Here is a 19,465-nt window from a genome sequence, read left to right as displayed (position 1 = left end):
AATAAATAAAGAGCAAAGATACAAATGAAATAAATAGAACCAAACCATCTTTATGGTTTTCCAGGAAATAATCACATGTAAAATAATATTGTCCTTACTTAAAATAAAAATGTCCTTACTGTGACAGTTTAACTAGTTTGTTTGACTGTTAAATATACAAATATACTATTCCGTCACACCGAAATGACCATTGCTAAAGCTCACCTGGCCTCCAGCTGGTTCAGGGCTGCTTGTAGTTGCTGTAATCTCCGGTCAGATGCTTCTTCTCTGCCCTGAGCCTCTGCTGCATCCTCTTCCTGCGCGCACACACACACACACACGCACACACACACACACACACACACGCACACACACACACACACACACACACACACACACACACACACACACACACACACACACACACACACACACACACACACACACACACACACACACACACACACACACAATTATTACAAAACCCTTTCCATAAGGACAATAATAGCAGCATTCATAGCGTCTGCAGGCTGGTTTCTCTCACCCTCCTCTGCATCTGATCCTGGACATTCTGCACGAGTCTGTTCATCTCCTCCACTTTAGTTGCAGCAGATCTCTGATCCAGCTTTGCTTGCCTGAAACATCAAACATATACAAAATCACACAACCTGCCCAGTAATTTAATGTAATATGTGCCAAAACTGATCTTCAGAGTGGTCTATATATTACATTTTTATTCTATTATATTTATCCCAGCTTTTTTACATGTTTTAAAAAAGCATTTACTAAAACAAACAAACAAACAATCAAGAGAGGAAAAAAACTTGCAAAAAAGTTTCTTTGATGTTTTCTGGCAAAAAATGTAAAGCTTATTTAATTTTATTCAAATTATGATATAAATAATCAATAACAATGACATCAATTAAAAAGGTTGCGTACTATAATAAGTGTTACGTTGTTCTTTAATATTAATGCTTAGCGTTTATTGACACCATGTGGCCGTGGTTATTATATCGGTTAAGAATTAGAAGAATTAGCGATTTTACTGTCTTTATTACAAACATGCTTTGTTTTAAAAACGTTTTAAACTTATAAAAATCACAGAGAGTTGGAACAAATAATTAAATCCCAGTTTCTTTGCAAACAAATGTTGTGTGGACATGTTTATACATGTTATTATAGAAACAAGGTGCCTGTCAATCAATTCGGTGGGCGTGGAAACCGCACTCCTACATCACATTGCTGTGGGCCTCAAAAAAAAAAAAAAAAATAATAAATTAAAAAAAAAAAAAAAATCACTGAAATTTGGGTCCTATTTTAACGTTAAGAAATAAAAAAAAAGAGATTGTTGGGTTTTTATTACTCCAACATGACAGTGGACACACTATACATACACACAGTTCTGTCCAAACAGCTTACAAAAGTTGATTTTCATCATAAGTGGTGCCCTTTAAATAAGAGCGGCATATTTTTGCAGTGTGAAGTCATGAACAGTACCTGAGCTGTCTGCGCAAGTCCTCCAGTTCAGCGCTCTGCTCCGCCACAGTCTTCACAAACTGCTGATTTGTCTGAGTGTGACAAGACAGACATGAACGCCGGCCGGGCATAACGCCAAACACACACAGACTGCACTGAAATCCACATGAAAGATGCTCGAAGGGGGGTTTAGAAGTTGAGGTGTGAAAAAGCTGTGGGTTTGAGAGCTACACTACTCATTCAATATTTATGAACAGAGTAGTATTTCTCTCCACACACTCACACACACATACACAAGGCTGAACAATGAACAGCACTCACAAACACACAGGTGATGTTTGACTAGTACAAGGAAATTTATGTGTGTGTGTGTGGATAAGACAGTACAAGGATTAGGCCTTTAAAACCATTACATAACCACTGACTACACACAAAACCCTCTAATGGCACTGAAATCACTAATAAAACCTATTATAAAGTGATATGAACATATAAAAAGATATTGGCAACACATTTTGGAAAATTTGGATCTGATTGGGCAATGAAAAGTTGTTGATAAGATCATATAAGTCAGGGGTGCCCAAACGTTTTCATATGAAGGGCCAAAAACCAAATATTCAGAGCTGTGGGCCGAAGGTAAATATATCAAACTATATTACATTAAAGTTGCCATGGGTAATTTCCTAATTTATTAAATAATATTTCAAAATAAATAAAAAACACTACTGTAAATCATATTAATTAATGCAGTATAACTTTTTAAATGATAACCCAATGCAATGAAAACCTAAAAAAAAAAAAAATCACATTACTAACACAGTGGAGTTCAATGGTGAATATACTAGTCAAGCGGAATCTGCCTTTGCTCACTAAAGTCTCTGCATTGTCGGGTGACATTTTACACTAAATCTGATTAATTTACACCATTTAATTGAAAAATTTCATTTAACTTTTACAATAAAACAAACAAAGGGTTATATTAAATTTGAATTGACAATCTCAAATCCATCCCCATTATTTCCCTCTCTTGGAACCTCGTTTGGGCATCTCTGATATAAGTAATACACTGAAGCCACTTGGCCATTATCACACATAAGCAGAGTTTACAGGGGTTAATTAAAGCAAATAAACTCATAAATGTTGATAAAATTTTGTAATGATTTTATTATGCTAGAAGAATAAAAGAAGCCACAACTTGATAAGAGAGTGGCATTAATATAATACGGCAGGTTATATTAAAAGTTACATTTTATTATTTTATTGAAATTTTTTTTTGTATATTTTCTGTGTTAATCTTAACGTTTAAGTCTATTTATTGTCTTTAAATTTAAATATGGTTAGTGTTTATCTTTTTTGTTATTTTATTTTTAGTTATTTTGTTTTACTTATTATTTTTCCTTGGTAATTAGGTTTAATAATAAAATGAATAAACACTTTAAAATTCAGTTTTTCTGCATTTATTAGGTATGAGTTTATGTAAAAAAAAATAGTTTATTTCTTTAAATGTTGATAACATTAATATGGTTATTGTTTAATTTTTTATTTTAGTATTTAATTTTTTGTTATTTTTGTTTTAAGTTATTATATTTCCTTGGTGATTAGGTGTAATAAAAAATGAATAAACACTTTAAAATGGGTTTATGTAAAAAAATGTTTTATTCTATAAATGTCTGATAACATAAATATGGTTAGTGTTTATTTTAGTATTTTATTTTTAGATATTTTACATTTTATTTATATTTCCTTGGTAATTAGGTGTAATAATAAAATTAAAAAAACACTTTCAATTCTATGTTTTCCTGCTTTTATTAGCTATGGGCTCATGTAAAAAAATAATATTTGTTTTATTCTATAAATATCTGATAACATAAATATGGTAAGTGTTTGATTTATTATTTTTTTTAGTAGTTCATTTTTAGATATTTTAGTTTTGACATATTTCCTTGGTAATTAGGTGTAATAATAATAAAACGCTGCATTTATTAGGTATGGGTGCATGTAAAAAAATAATATCTGTTTTATTCGATAAATGTCTGATAGCATAAATATAGTTAATGTTTCAAATTTTTTATTTTCATGTTTCATTTTTTGCTATTTTGGGTATTATATTTCCTTGGCAATTTGGTGTAATAATACAATTAAAAACACTTTAATATTCTGTTTTCCTGCTTTTATTGGGTATGGGTTTATGTAAAAAATAATATTTATTTTATTCTACAAATGTCTGATAAGATGTCTTGAAATGTTTATTTTTAATTTTTTTTTTTATATAATTTTTTAGGGGTTTTCACCTTTGTTGACAGGACAGTGGAGATTTACAGACAGGAAAGTATGGGGAGCAGAGATAGGGGAAGGATCGGCAAGGGACCTTGAGCCGGGAATCGAATTCGGGTCGCTGCGAGCACCTGGGTGCTATGTGTCGACGCACTAACCACTAGGCTATTGGTGCCGACAAGATGTCTTGAAATTTTTTATTAAAAATGACAATTGTTCAGAATGACACGTTATTTATATATTTCACATATAAATATACATTGAATTCATCAGTCATTCATCAGCTCTTCCAGAACGCTACTGCCAAGATTCTGACCAGAACCAGGAAATCAGAGCACATCACACCTGTCCTTACGTCTTTTCACTGGCTCCCAGTTACAATCAGAATAGATTTTATATTACTAATTGTCTATAAATCACTAAATGGCCAAGGACCTCAATACATTACAGATCACTCAGATAATTAGAATCAAGTAAATTAGAAATTCCAAGAGTTCAGTTTCAGAGTGAATCCGCCTTCAGCTTTTATGGCCCCTGCTGCTGGAAACGACTGCCAGAAATGATCAGATGTGCTCCAATGTTCAAGGCACATTCAAATCAAGACTTAAAACACATCTGTTTAGCTAAAACACATCTGTTTTAATGAATGACCACTGTGTTAGGTCCGACAAATCGCACTATTTTGTCTTGCTTTTCTTTTTCATTCTTTTATGAGCTGTTTTAACACATTTTAATCTGTTTTTGTCTGTTTAATCATTTTTAATTCTTTTAAACATTTTTATTTTCTTGTTTCTTTTATTCTTGTTCATGTAAAGCCCTTTGAGTTACCATTGTGTATGAAATGTCCTATATAAATAAACTTGCCTAGCCTTTGCTTCAATAAACTCCTAATTTGCTCCTTACTAATAGTTATTAAGGTGGTTTAGGTATTGGGTAGGATTAGGGATGTTAGCTCAACAACATGAATGCTAATAAGTATGTGAGAAAGGGTCCCTAAAGTGTTACCAGTTTTGGTTGATTGGCATGATGCTGTAGGGGAGTGTATCATGCATAATATATAATAAACACGCTACAAGCGTAGAAAATTACACCAAAGCAAAGACAAAAGTGAAATAAACATTGCATGCATTATGGTTTTGTATATGTAAATGTAAAATTTACACTGCAAAGTTAACTCAACATTGCAAATCTATGCGATGTGACTACTGCGGATGCACACATTGCGATATCGATGTCTAAATGATATATTGTGCAGCCCTAATTCTTTTCTCTTCTAAAATTAAAATATTATTACATGTGTAGAAATGAATCTAAACATGTCTGAAAAAAATGTAGTCTTACCAAATCCAGCTTCTGATTGGTCAGCTGGAGTTTCTGGGTGTGCTGTTGAAGCTGTGCCAGCTGACTCTAGAAAAGCACAGTGATTTTCAGTAAGAGCTACAGACAAAGTATTTCAATAATTAATCAGTGTGTATTATCATAAGCTTCAAGCCACAATTAAGCCAATATTTCACAGCCAAGAGCTAATATTGAATTCATATATTCAAATAATTGAGCTGAGCATGCCTTCTGGTTTATGTATGATTGTGTGAAAGTGCTGGGGGTCTCTTTGCTCTGTTAACTGTCTGAATGTAGTTCAACACTGCCCTCTGGTGTTCAATGATCACATTACACAGACCACAAATCAAAGAAAGTCAAGCCATTACAGAAAGATAGATGTCTGTACAACAAAAGTGTTTTAAAACCTTAATCTCAAGCATGAGTTAAATACATTTTATTTATAAAATTTGGTTTGTTTATACTCTTATAACCCCCCCCCCCCCCCCCCCCCCCCACACACACACACACACACACACACAAATACCAAACACTTTATTGAAATAAAATAATTGAAAATAGGGGGGCTCATTAGAATTTGGTTTTCACCAATAGAGTAGAGAGTGGCCAAAATTATCATTATTGTTCATGATTATAGAAAAGGAAAGAGGAAAAGAGTTGACCAGAAAACCTGAAGGATCTGGAGAGATTCTGAATAAACAAATGGTCTCTAATCTCTTTCCATGTTTCCTCCAACCTCATCAGGCAATATAGAAGATTTAGAGCTGAAATTTAGGCAAACAAATTTTACAAAAAATGATGCCAATAGTTTTAACAATAAAAATGTACTATTGTATACAACTAAAATATACCAATCCCCCAAATTTTCAATTGATTTATTTCAATGAAGGCTTAGATTTATAATCTAAAAAAAGAAAGGATATACAGTTGAAATCAGAATTATTAGCCCCCTGTATATTTTTCTTCAATTTCTGTATAATGAAAAAAGATTCCTTTCAACACATTTCTTAACAATAGTAAGAATTTAACAATAATTTCTAATAACTGATTTATTTTATCTTTGTCATGATGACAGTACATAATATTTTACTAGATATTTTTCAAAATGCTAGTATTGAGCTTGAAAGTTTAACTAGGTTAATTAGACAAGTTATTGTATAACAACTGTTTGTTCCTTAGACAAAATTTTTGCTTAAGAGGGCTATTGATATTGACCTTAAATGGTTTAAAAAATATTTAAAACTTCTTTTATTCCAGTCAAAATATTCTCTTACATGTATTCATGTAACGGTCATACTAAAATAAACAGATAATAGACATTTTACTGATCTAATTAAATGTAATTCAGACAAAATAATGTTAAAAAACTACAATCAAAAAAATACAACTGAAACAAAAAACTGTAAACAGTGTCAGCATTTTTATTATTTTATGATATTTAACTTTTTGTTAACCAGCAAAAAAACAAACAAAACTGCATCCCTTCCAATTCAGTCATTCACTTTCATCCACTACTTCAAAGGTTCAAAACACCAGAGTACTTTTTTTGAGATTTTAACAGATTTGTGTGTGTTGAGCATCAGTTAAGACAACGTTAGCACCTGTCAGCTTTAATTGTGGTGGAAACTGGATAATTTTGAGCTTTTGTCATCTAATTTCATCTTCCGGGTTTAAAATCATTTTTATGGGCGGGATTAAAGTAGTGCGAATCTGCTAGTGAAGTTATGACGCGTTGGTTTCTCATTATTCATAGATGAGTTTTCTTATCCTATGAGAAGACCCTGCTTCTTAATTATTCATGACAGCACATGCTTTTCCAAGGCAAGGTAGACCTGCCAACTAAGCTGTGAGACTCAATGACTGGGTGAGACCGCGTCTGCGGACTCCGCATACGGCACACAGTATTTAGCCATTCATGAACGGTCGTGTGTGTTTGTTTCCATGATCCATGGGGTTTGTTGCATGGTTTTTCCCCAAGATGCTGTCAGGGCAGATACAGCAATGCTGTTTGTGTGCTGCAAGCATTTTTGTCAGGAGAGCTGTACAGGAATTGGAGAAGTGAGGACTTTGTCTTTATCAGTTCAGTTCGTTCCCATTTAGACACATCGCCTATCCATGCTGCTGTGTTCACCTATGTTTATAATCCTTTAGATTACCAGCAGGGCTAATGGTTGAAATAGACAGGGCAAGTGACCTGCTGCACTGCTATCCACTCTGTCTGCATTCAGACCCGGAGATTGAGGAGGAGGGAAGTTCTCATTTATAGTGTTTATCTTTATAATGATATAAATAGTGGCTATGTGTATATGAAATTATGATTAACACATGTAGCAGGAAATTAAATTACTGTTTATTTCCTTGTATTTTAACTTTGTAAACTAGAAAATCATGCGTCTCCTCACAGTTTGTGTCTTACTTTGTGAGCCAACTGACAACAATTGTTCGCTCTCCTCTCTCCCCTGTTCTGCCGGCCACGGCCACTCCTCCCTCTGCTTCCATCATGCAACATTTTTTGGTAGACTTGAACTGAAAGGTGGGGGTTTCATGGCCCTTTAAGTAGACTATGTTAGTGGAATAATGTTGAGGATAGTGAATGAATGATTTTCGAAACGGCCCATGTTCATCTTTGAGGTGAATATAAAGATAGTAAGGCCCAAACTGATTGGTCAAGTAACAACTTTTGCATGCAAAAACACAAATGCTTGTCACACAAAATAAAAGTAACTTACCACACCTCTCTGTGTATAAATATTGCATATACGATTATCGTATTTTTTTATATCTATTGTGCACTGCAGCCCTAGTAAACAAGAATGCAAATACCTGCATGTGTTGTCGTTCAACTGCATGTATTTGTCCATCACTCACGGAGCTCTGGATCTGGGTCTGAAGTCGATCCAGCTCCTGTGAAGCTGTCTGCCACATCTGAAGAACTCGTTCTTTCTCCTGGAGACATAAAATTGCGTTAAACATACTAATGTTGTGGACTTTCTCTACAGTGTATCTAAACTCCTTTTGAAATAGATTTGAGATGTGAAATACCAATGTCAGTGTACAGAAGCAATATTAATTGAACTTTAAAAACGTGTACAGCACGGACTTATAAAGCATAAAACACATGACATCAAGGTCATTGTATTTATCGGCAGGGAAAATCTTTATTTATTGAAATGAAAAAATAAACTAAATCTTTTTTAAATGTTTAAAGTGTGCACTCTTTTAAAGGAATCTGCCAAATGCCTAAAGTCTATCAGTTTTTTTGCAACATTTAGGGCAGAAATCAAGATAAAAGAATAAGAATAAATAACTCTCTCATAAGCCAATACTGTAACTATAGCAACCGTGATATTTTGGTGTAAATATTTACTCGTAGAGATCGCAATAGATTTCTTTTTTTAAACAACTACAATTATAGTTTCCAAAATGTTTTGGTTGTGACTCAACTTTAAACTACTTCTTAACAATTGACTTATATTTTCATTAAAAAACTTTTTAAAATGTAAAATGTCTGTGAATAGTCCTGAGTGTTCATGCAAATGGCTTGCTTAATTCAAACCTGATTCATTAAAACAGACAGTTTACAAGAACTGATTTGCATGAATGAATCACATCCCCAGATCTATCACCTTTTTTTCCTGCTAATGAGGTTTGGACCAGATATGCCATTAAAATATTTTACTCTTCATGCTCTCATTCATTTGCATAACAAAAACGGGAAGACTATTACACTTCCAACATTCACATGATTACTCATTCTGTATCGCTGTAAACCATGGTGAATATATTTTTTAAACATCTGATCCATATGGAATATAAATTAGACATAATATAACAAACTATAACGACAGTAACACTTTACAAAGAGTAAGATTTGCTATATTATTTAAAATCCTTGTTAGAAATAAACAACACTTTTCATATATATATATATTATGTTTTATGTACTATATCTAGTTTTATTCCATCATTCTTACTCAATCTGGATTTCAAAATAAGTAAACAGCACAAAGGTCACCGATTAAGTTCACGTTAGCTTTGGGCAACTAAATATGTTTACAAGATACAGCTTTTTATTTTGTTAATGTAATAAGAAACATTGAAATTAGCATGAAATAACAATAAAAAAAAAACGCTCCTACAGCATTTATTAATAAGAAGTTAATGCAAACTAATGTTAATAACTGATGTTAACAAATAAAACTGACGTTGAAAATGAATAAATACTGCAAAGTTTTGCTTAGAATTATTCATTCATTCATTTTCCTTTGGCTTAGACCCTTTATTTATCAGGGGTCAGCACAGCGGAATGAACCGCCAACTTATCCAGAATATGTTTTACATACTCATTCAAACATATACACTACGGACAATTTAGTTTATTCAATTCACCGCATGTCCGCCGCAGCGCATGTCTTTGGACTGTGAGGGAAACAGGAGCACTCGGAGGAAACCCATGCGAACACGGAAAGAACAAGCAAACTCCACACAGAAATGCCAAGGACTTAGTCCCAGCCGGGACTTAAACCAGCGACCTTCTTGCTGTGAGAGGACAGTGCTAACCACTGAGCCAATGTGTCGGCCACTCATATTTATTGCTACCACATAAATCGATATGTAAATTAACGTAGTTGTTTACATACAGGGTGTCTGCAAGGCCTTAAAAAGTCTTAAATTTCAAAAACAAAATTTTGGGGTTTAAAAAGACTTTAATTGACTGAAATATTGTCTTAAATCATATTAAATTGGTCTTAACTTTCCTGTTTATGTAAAGCTACCCATTCAATCCAACACACATCTAATCACCAACAATACATCGCAGTAGAACTTTTAGCAAAACTCTATTTATAACTAATATTATAACAGTCTGTTATGCATTTAGTTTATTGAAATTTTTAACATTTTCTTAAGGTTATGTTGAAAAAAATTGCATGTCTGCTTGATTTTACACATTAATCAAACCATGTTTTAAGAAATAACTAATTAGAATGAGTTTCTTGATGGAGCTAGTAAATACATTTTTTCTGCTGTGCCATTTAAAAAAATCCTTAGCATTTAGAACCTATATAAGTATGAAATTTCATTCTTGATGGCCTCAAAGGTCCCATGAAATTAAAATTGTTTTGATATTAGCACCAGTAATGTTAATTTTTAAGATATCTATAAGCTAGTGGGCTCCAAAACAGTGACAGAATTTGTGTTTAGAAGATATAAAACTGATACAAACATGTAAAGCTTGTAGTTTGTCACTTCTGCCCTATATGGAGCAAAGATTTTTTTCACGTAACCTCAAACTAGTTTCACATTAAATCATAACCAATCGAATGCTCTCTAGTATCTGACATATTCCGCCCCCTTTAAGATGCTTCTTATTTGCTTTTCATTTGATGCACTTGAGCTCCAACGCTCTCACTGGCGGTGATAAAAATAAAACGCTATTGGCAGTTTTATAAAAATGGGAGGAGCAACACTATGTCCCACCCTCTTGTGTTTCTGTTGAGATTATATCAAACATAGAATAAAAATGCATAATTCAAAGCACTTCATGGGACCTTTAAGAAGTCTTAAATTTGACTTTTTGCAGAAACCCTGCACATATAATATAAATAGTGGTGGGCCGTTATCGGCGTTAACGTGCGACTTAACGTGCGACTCTTATCAGGTAATAAAAAAATATATCGTCGTTAATCTATTCTCAAAGTTGAGTTGGGAGCTGGGTCTATTCTGTGCAAGCTATAATGACTTACGCCTTGATATTATAGTGCGGATGTATACCTGGTCGAATTGCACTGTAGGTGGCCTGAACGAGTCTTCGATCCTGTGTGTATTCTTACTGTGAAATTACCACATCAAATGAAATGCTTTTTAAAATGAATGACGGTGAATGAAAGTCAAACCAGTGAGCCGTCTGACAAAAAAAGGGCCTTTCTGAATCAAATCAGCAGGATGTCCTTCTGGATCTTTCACTTACTTCGAAGACACTAGTGACTATGTTTACATGGACATATGTAATCTAGTTATTTGCCTTAATAGACAATAATATAATTAAGGCGTTTACGTGAAGTGCATTCATGTAAGAATTTCCTGTAATTTTGGGTGACTTTAACTGGAGTTCGGCAGTTTCACCTTCACTCATGAACATTTCATTCATGCCCCCGTGACAAACTGGGCTATTAGACGCAAATAAGGAGTAAGGACTGGTGAGAGTGTTATGGAATTTAATAACACACACCGAATGGAAAGAAAAAAAAAAACTTACGCATTTCGCGATGTTACATGATGGCAATAGTTTGATCGCGGTGTTTACTTCAATAATGCCACTAATATATGCATACTCCATGTCTTAAATCCATTTCTGTTTAGTTCAGTTATGACTTTAGTCAGATTAAGGTAATCAAAATAAATAAATCGCTGTTTCGAGCTTATGTAGGCCTACAGTTCAAAATTTATGATTAACTCAATAAACAGTTAGTAAACACAAGTACATCTTATTGAACATTTATTTTCATCACCAATGATCATAGTAGAACAGTTTCTCAAGCAGTTTGTGATGCATTTTGGAAACAGGAGATGAGCCCCTGGTCTAATGCGCCACCTGGCTTGAGAAACCCGTTCTCAAAGACTTACTTTTAGTCTTTATTTGGGTAGCACACATATTCTGAATGCCTTCGGCAGAATTCAAATGAGCCATTTTAATCTAGATTAATCTAGATTAATTCCAAGATTATCTAGATTTAAAAAATGTATCTATGCCCACCTATAAATATAATATAACATAATATAATATAATATAATATAATATAATATAATATAATATAATATAGGCGGTTCGTTCCACTGTGGTGACCCCAGATTAATAAAGGGACTAGCTGAAAAGAAATATGAATGAATAATATAATATAATACAATACAGTTATAATTGAATTATCCTTTTAATTCTGCTTATTATCTGCACCACCTCTACAATAGGAAAGTGGCTAAGCAACATCTCACTGGGTGTTTAATTTATACCTAATTACTTCATTCTCAGTTAATTAGGAAATTAGAAATGTAAATACGAACGGAAAGTAGCAGAAAGTCCACAGACTCAAAAACAAGTCACTTGAGGCTCAGTGAAGCTTTCGATGTGATTCGCAACATAACATTCTGCTGAACGGCTCCCTAAAGGAGGGCAAAGATGCGCGGCGTCGGGCTGAAAGTGGAGCGCTTGATGAGCGACGCACTAATATCTCATTACACCCTAATGTCAAGTGTTGATATGTAATCCTCAGGAGCACCTGGAGCGTAATTCATGCTGATTAAAACCCATTCCCTCCTCACAAACACGACCCGCGCTGTCTCATCACGTATTAGCTAAAAGAAGGAAGCTTTAAAGACAGAATAACCCTGGATCACCCCTGCACTGTGGGAATCCAAGCGCCTGTGGGTTTGTGGGAACACAGAGAGACTCATCGGAGTTTAGAGGTGGTTTTTGGAGCAGGTCCGGATATTCACCTCCACTGCACACTTGACCTGCTCCTCCAGATTGCTAATGGCCATTGCGTCTGCTGCCGCGTCTCCTTCTGCTCCGGCTGACAGAGACTGCAACTGCTTTTCGATGGAAAGTCTCTGCTCTGCATGAAGCCTGCCAATGGAAATTAATATACATGGTTAACAAGTCAGTCATCATGAACACCTTCAGGAATTAACCGCAGACATGCTTTAATTTGGTTTAAAATGTCATGACTTTGAAGTCTTAGTGATGGACTGGCAGTAGCACACTTAGATTTGTTAATCAGAAATTAAATCTTTAGTGTCACATGATGCATCCGAAATGATTTTGATATGCTCGTTTGCTGTTCGATTACAATTAAGAATATTATAATTAGGTTTGACTCATCAGTGAGGGATGTTATTACTATTCACAACAACTTGATATAAATGAATTATTTATTTTATGATTATATTTTTTTTCTGCTTATTTTTGTGGGATTGATTTTGCATTTGAGGATTCTCTGATGAGTAGAACGACTGAAAGAACATTATTATGCATTTATAATAAAGTCTTGTAATATTAAACATGTCTTAATGTTACTTTTGATTAATTTAATGTGTCTTTATTTTGTTTACGTACACTACCTGACAAAAGTCTTGTCGTCAATCACATTTGTAAGAGCAACACATGATAGCTTGACTTCAAGTTCATCATTTGGAAAAGTGGCAAAAGGTAGATTTTTCAGACGAATCACCTGTTTAACTGCATCTCAATCATCACAAATACTGCAGAAGACCTATTGGACCCCGCATGGACCCAAGATTCTCATAGAAATCAGTCAAGTTTTGTGAAGGAAAAATCATGGTTTAGGGCAGGGGTCACCAATCTCAGCCCTGGAGGGCCGGTGTCCCTCCAGGGTTTAGCTCCAACTTGCCTCAAAACACCTGCCTGGGTGTTTCAAGTATACCAAATAAGATCTTGATTAGCTTGTTCAGGTGTGTTTGATTAGAGTTGGAGCTAAAATCTGCAGGACACCGGCCCTCCAGGAACAAGTTTGGTGACCCCTGGTTTAGGGTTACATTCAGTATGGGGGTGTGTGAGAGATCTGCAGAGTGGATGGCAACATCATCAGCCTGAGGTATCAAGACATTTGTGCTGCCTATTACATTTCAAACCACAGGAGAGGGTAAATTCTTCAGCAGGATAGCGGTCATTCTCATACTTCAGCCTCCACATCAAAGTTCCTGAAAGCAAAGAAGGTCAAGATGCTCCAGGATTGGCCAGTTCAGCAACCAGATATGAACATTATTGAGCATGTTTGGAGAAAGATGAAGGAGGAGGCATTGAAGATGAATTCAAAGAATGTTGATGAACTCTTGGAGTCCTGCAAGAACGATTTCTTTGCCATTCCAGATGACTTTATTAATAAGTTATTTGAGGCATTGCAGAGATGTATGGATGCAGTCCTCCAAGCTCATGGGAGTCATACACAATTTTAATTCTTTTTCCACTGCACCATGACTTTATATTCAATACTGTACATTATTTCTGTTAAGTGACAAGACTTTTGTCCAAGCCAGACCTTACTGTCCTAATGAAATAACTAAATATCAAGGCATGATCATATTTTTTTATTAATATTTTGGTAAAATAAGCATAATCTAGAGGTCTTTGCCTTTCATATAAGCCACTTCTGATAAAAAATGATTAAGTTATTATTGGTTATTCCTAAAACTTGGATAGGCGACAAGAGTTTTGTCAGGTAGTGTAGTTTTATGGCTATTTTCATAACGGTTTTCAACATCGCTAATAATCATACATTTCTTGAGCTACAAATCAGCATAAGAAAATAAATTCTAAGAAAAATAAATTGAATTTTAAGTAACATTTGCATATACAACAGCTATTTTAACATTTTGTAAAAATATTTCATAATATAAATGTTTTTATTGTACTTTTGGCCAAATCTGGAATGTTATTCACACAGAAAAAAAGCTATTTTACAAGGAAATCACATTTCACAATCCAGAATATTCTAGAAAATATTGTAGTAGATGATGTGTTAACTTTTTAAACTTTCACTGCCTAAAAAAACAGAAGGTACATTTGGTTGCGCTTAATTTAAGGGGTCCTAACTATTAATGTGAAATATTAATTGATTACATGTACTTACTATATGAAATGGTTTTAGAACGCGAGTATGGTTTAGTTGCATCTAATTATACATAATTTATTGTAACCACTACAGCAAGTGCAAGAAACGTGTAACAGGGACACCTTAAAACAAAGTGTTACTGTATATTTTAAAGCCATAATTCAATTTGATTGTATATTTAGTATTGATTTGTGCTTTTCTATTACATACAGTTAAAGTCAGAATTATTGCCCCCTCTGATTTATTAGCCCCCCTGTATATTTTTACCCCAATTTCTGTTTAACGCAGAGAAGATTTTTTTCAACACATTTCTAAACATAATAGTTTTAATAACTCATTTCTAATAACTGATTTATTTTATCTTTGCCATGATGACAGTAGATAATATTTGACTAGATATTTTTCAAGACACTTCTATACAGCTTAAAGTGATATTTAAAGGCATAACTTGGTCAATTAGGTTAACTAGGCAGGTTAGGGTAATTAGTTATTGTATAACGGTGGTTTGTTCTGCTGACTATAAAAAAAAAAAAAAAAAAAGCTTAAAAGGGGTAATAATATTGACCTTAAAATGTTTTTAAAAAAAACTGCTTTTATTCTAGCCAAAATAAAACAAATAAGACTTTCTCCAGAAGAAAAAATATTAACAGACATACTGTGAAAATTTCTTTGCTCTGTTAAACATCATTTAAGAAATATTTCAAAACGAAAAAAAATTCAAAGGGGGGCTAATAATTCTGACTTCAACTGTACAACAATGCTGACAACTAAATGATTGTGTGAGGTGCAAAAGTTCTAGAATGAATAAAACAACAACAACAAAACAATTACCACTAAATTAGAGCAAACTTCACAAACTTTCTCCCAACAAAGTGAATTATCTTAAAAGGTGTGCTGTTATTACCAGAAGCACCTCATCTTGCAGTGCCGAAGCTGTTAGCACTGACTGACTTCGATAATAAATCAGTGTCTGGGTGGAGAAAATCAGCAGGAGATCTATTCGAAAGCTCTTACCGCTCGTTTTCTTTAACCACCTGCTCCAGGCTGGCTTTGACGTCTGTCATCTGCCTCTGACGGAGAGAAATAAGCATGGGAGTGAGTGCTGGGAGGAGGAGGCTGATTGAGAGAAAGTGTACTTTTGAATGGCAAACTTATTATAGCACAAATTCACTTGGAATGGCATTAAACTGCAATTTATAGCTGACAGCATGAAATCAGACACGTCGAGTCCTGACAGCTCACTGCAATGCCAGCATTCATGTGTTGTGAGCGTATGTGTGAGGCTGTATAGTTGTGAGTCTTCATGCATTGTGTACCTGATAGAACTTGAGCTGCGTCTCCATCTGTTGAATGTGCCTGTCGTATTCTTCTATTAGAGGAGCCATTAGACTGAAAACACACAACCGGGCCATAAACAATATCAAAACGCCATAAAGCTTACATGATATCATTCATTCAGCTTCCTTCAGTTTAGTCCCTTATTTATCAGGGGTCGCCACAGCGGAATGAACCGCCAACTATTCCACCATATGTTTTATGCAGCGGATGCCCTTCCAGTCACAACCCAGTACTGGGAAACACCCATACACTCTCACATTCACACACACACACACACACACACGCACACACACGCACACACACACACGCACACACACACACACACGCACACACACGCACACACGCACACACGCACACACGCACACACACACACACACACACACGCGCACACACACACACACACACACACACACACACACACACACACACACACACACACACACACACACTACAGCAAATTTAGTTTATTCAATTCAATGTCTTTGGACTGTGGGGGAAACCGAAGCACCCGGAGGAAACCCACGCCAACACAAGGAGAACACGCAAACTTCACACAGAAATGCAACTGGATGAATTTCAAAAGTGGATTACACATAACAGTACAGTTCTAACTCCAATTGTGGTACACTGTATTACATAAATGGCATAATTATACTGCTCTGGAGAAAATGAAAAGACCACTTCTAAATTTTTAATGATTTATGATGTCATTAATATGCGTTTTGAGTAAAATGTTAATTAGTGTTTTAGTTTATAAACTACTAATAACGTGCCTTCAAAACTGTAAATAATAATAATAGCATTTAGAGATTTTGTTGGACAAAAAGAGGTCAATATAAAATATTTTTGAGATCTTATATACCTAAGACATACATATACAGCATATTTACATTTACATTTTGTCATTTGTCCAATCAACTTACAATTGAGGAGGCATTAAGCAATTCAACAAGAAGAGGCATTACACACAAGAAGTGCTGATTACAGAAAGGAAATGTTTGTGCTCAGAGAAGTTTGGAGGGTTTTTTTTTAACTCTTCGCATACTATACGGCCTTGATAGTATTTGAAAATAGAATAAGTATGTCCCAAATCATAGTATGTTGAAAAAAGTATGTCAAAGGTTCCCGGATGGTTTACTATTTCCGGTAAAAATTTTAAGTGTAGAACCGTCCATAATCTAACCGCTGATATTTCCCATAGTACATTGCGTGTTGGATGTGAATTAGATTAGAACTACAAATGAAAACTGTAAATAAACTACAAACATGATGAACACGCGAGACCAACCGTCAAGTAGAGAGACTTCGGTAAAGATGTTTGTATGACTGTTAATTAATATCTTGCCAACTGGAAAATATTTAAAAATCGCCTTTTCTGTATATTTCATCTGCAACAACAATTCTGAACTTATATAAAGACGTGTTTGGACATTAACATATGAATGCATAGTTATGCAAAGAGCTGAGGAGATTTCTCCTCATGAAAAACTCGTGAATAGGAGATTATCCTGCTGCTGCTTCTACAATAAGGTAGAAAATTAAATAACAGAACTGTGGATGGTGTGTGGATGATTGACAGGTCTCATAACTAAGCAACATAACAATCTGTTAATGAGGAAGTAGTCAGTCACAAAACTTGCACACTCTTCTGTATTTATTTTTCCTTCACAAAAAAAAGTACATACTTTTAGGGCGCAGTATAAGTATGCAAATTGTTACACAGCAATTGTTTTATTCTGACTCACAGAAATTAATCCAGGCAAACAAACAAACAAACACACAATATTATCTGAGATCGCTTCTACTCTAATTTTGACTATTTTATATATACACTCACACACACGTACATACATGCACACACACACACACACACACACACACACACACACATAATTCAATACTATCCACATCTTAGAGTGTATAAAGGTGTAATACAGCATTACAATGACATCTGTTTGTTTTTTTCCTGATGAAAAAAAACTTATTTACAATGATTTATAGAAGACAGCTACTAGAATGAAATAAAATGTAACAATAGTTTATATGCCAAAAATCTAAAATCATTTGCTGACATATTAAAAGGCTGTATTTAAGGATCACAGTGCAGCTCCAAACTACGAATTAAATGTCACTGTAAATCTGCAATGACATTATCTTTCAAACCATTAGGTTTTACAAATGTGTTTTCTGACACTGAAAATATAATAAAATTCAGTATGGTAGTTATTTGATTTTAATGAATACAGAAAAAGTATTGTGTTTTATTTTGATATGTATGTACATCTGTTACTCTGAAGATTGTCATGATCATGAAATTTTAATTTCACAGTTATTTAAAGTATTAGTATACAGCTTGTTTACATTTTATTTGCTACAGTTTATATATACACACACACGTGTATAGAAAGCAAAAGAATTAAACGTAACAATAGGTTTAAGTACACATAAATAACTACATGCACACATGAATGCACTATTTGAGGTTTTTATTAGAAATTTCTGCCACCCTCTAAATATGAAATCATCTCCACTGGGACAGTGTTGAAGATAAATAATCATTATTTTAAAATTCATAATGGGCTGAATGCATGCTAGAGGTGGGGGATCTAGAGCTTTTAATATTTAAAGGCCATTCTAGATTTATAGCTAAATATGGACTCACCCTCTGTCTGAGAGCCAGGGAGCTTCTATGACCGCATCTTCCACCTAAAAAAGTGAAAGTTTATCTGAGTCCAGTCATAAAACACTGAAAGTGCTTTTTAAAGCTGTTAGTCCTCACATTCTCTCTAACATCTTCTTTTAGTGTTATGCAGAAAGAAACACCTAATTAGATATTTTAAGGGATAGTTCAAAAACTTACTTTTTACTTTCCATCAAATGGTTCCCAAGCTTCATACGTTTCTTTTTTTTTCTGTTGAACACAAAATAATATATTTAAAGAATACTGCAAACCTATAACCATTGACTTGCATAGAAGAAGAAACAAATACTATGGAGGTCAATGGTTACCGGTATCAACATTCTTCAAAATATCTTTTGTGTTCAACAGAAGAAAGAAATTAGAACAGATTTGTAATTTTTGGGTGAACTATCCCTTTTAATGATATATTCACTACCCGTCTTATCTCATTATCTGTCAAATCAGACCTACAAACAACACAATAAACAATAAAATAATTAATCATAAATCCATCTAATCATACAACTGACCTGTGATACTGAGGAGGGAGGGGGAAATTCATCTTGATATCGACCAAGGACGGAATTAAGACGATTCACTGATAAGACACAAAACAAAGTTCAAGTTCTTATGAATATACATGATTATACAAGAATGTAACTGCATAGCATCATTTCCATCGACTTTCACCTTGATCTCGAAGAAACTCGACTTCTGTTGTCATTTTTGAATCTGCAACAGCAAGAAACTTTGT

General features: G+C 34.2%; 1 protein-coding gene across 1 annotated transcript in view; it reads right to left on the bottom strand.

The window, feature by feature from the left end:
* sclt1 (sodium channel and clathrin linker 1) overlaps nt 1-19,465 on the bottom strand; it is a 35,769-nt gene that overhangs the window by 15,334 nt on the left and 970 nt on the right. The window contains exons 2-12 of the mRNA XM_056461596.1: nt 19,402-19,443; nt 19,242-19,309; nt 18,694-18,737; nt 16,010-16,082; nt 15,708-15,763; nt 12,559-12,688; nt 7,891-8,013; nt 5,071-5,136; nt 1,477-1,547; nt 524-614; nt 205-296 (exon numbers count right to left, since the gene is read on the bottom strand). Of these exons, the coding sequence (XP_056317571.1) occupies nt 205-296; nt 524-614; nt 1,477-1,547; nt 5,071-5,136; nt 7,891-8,013; nt 12,559-12,688; nt 15,708-15,763; nt 16,010-16,082; nt 18,694-18,737; nt 19,242-19,309; nt 19,402-19,435 (848 nt within the window). The 5' untranslated portion in view covers nt 19,436-19,443. The remainder of the gene's footprint in view (nt 1-204; nt 297-523; nt 615-1,476; nt 1,548-5,070; nt 5,137-7,890; nt 8,014-12,558; nt 12,689-15,707; nt 15,764-16,009; nt 16,083-18,693; nt 18,738-19,241; nt 19,310-19,401; nt 19,444-19,465) is intronic.

This window comes from Danio aesculapii, chromosome 1 (assembly GCF_903798145.1).
Source record: "Danio aesculapii chromosome 1, fDanAes4.1, whole genome shotgun sequence".
NCBI lineage: Eukaryota > Metazoa > Chordata > Actinopteri > Cypriniformes > Danionidae > Danio > Danio aesculapii.
Note: the sequence above shows the minus strand (reverse complement) of the source record. Positions and strands in the feature narration are given on the sequence as shown.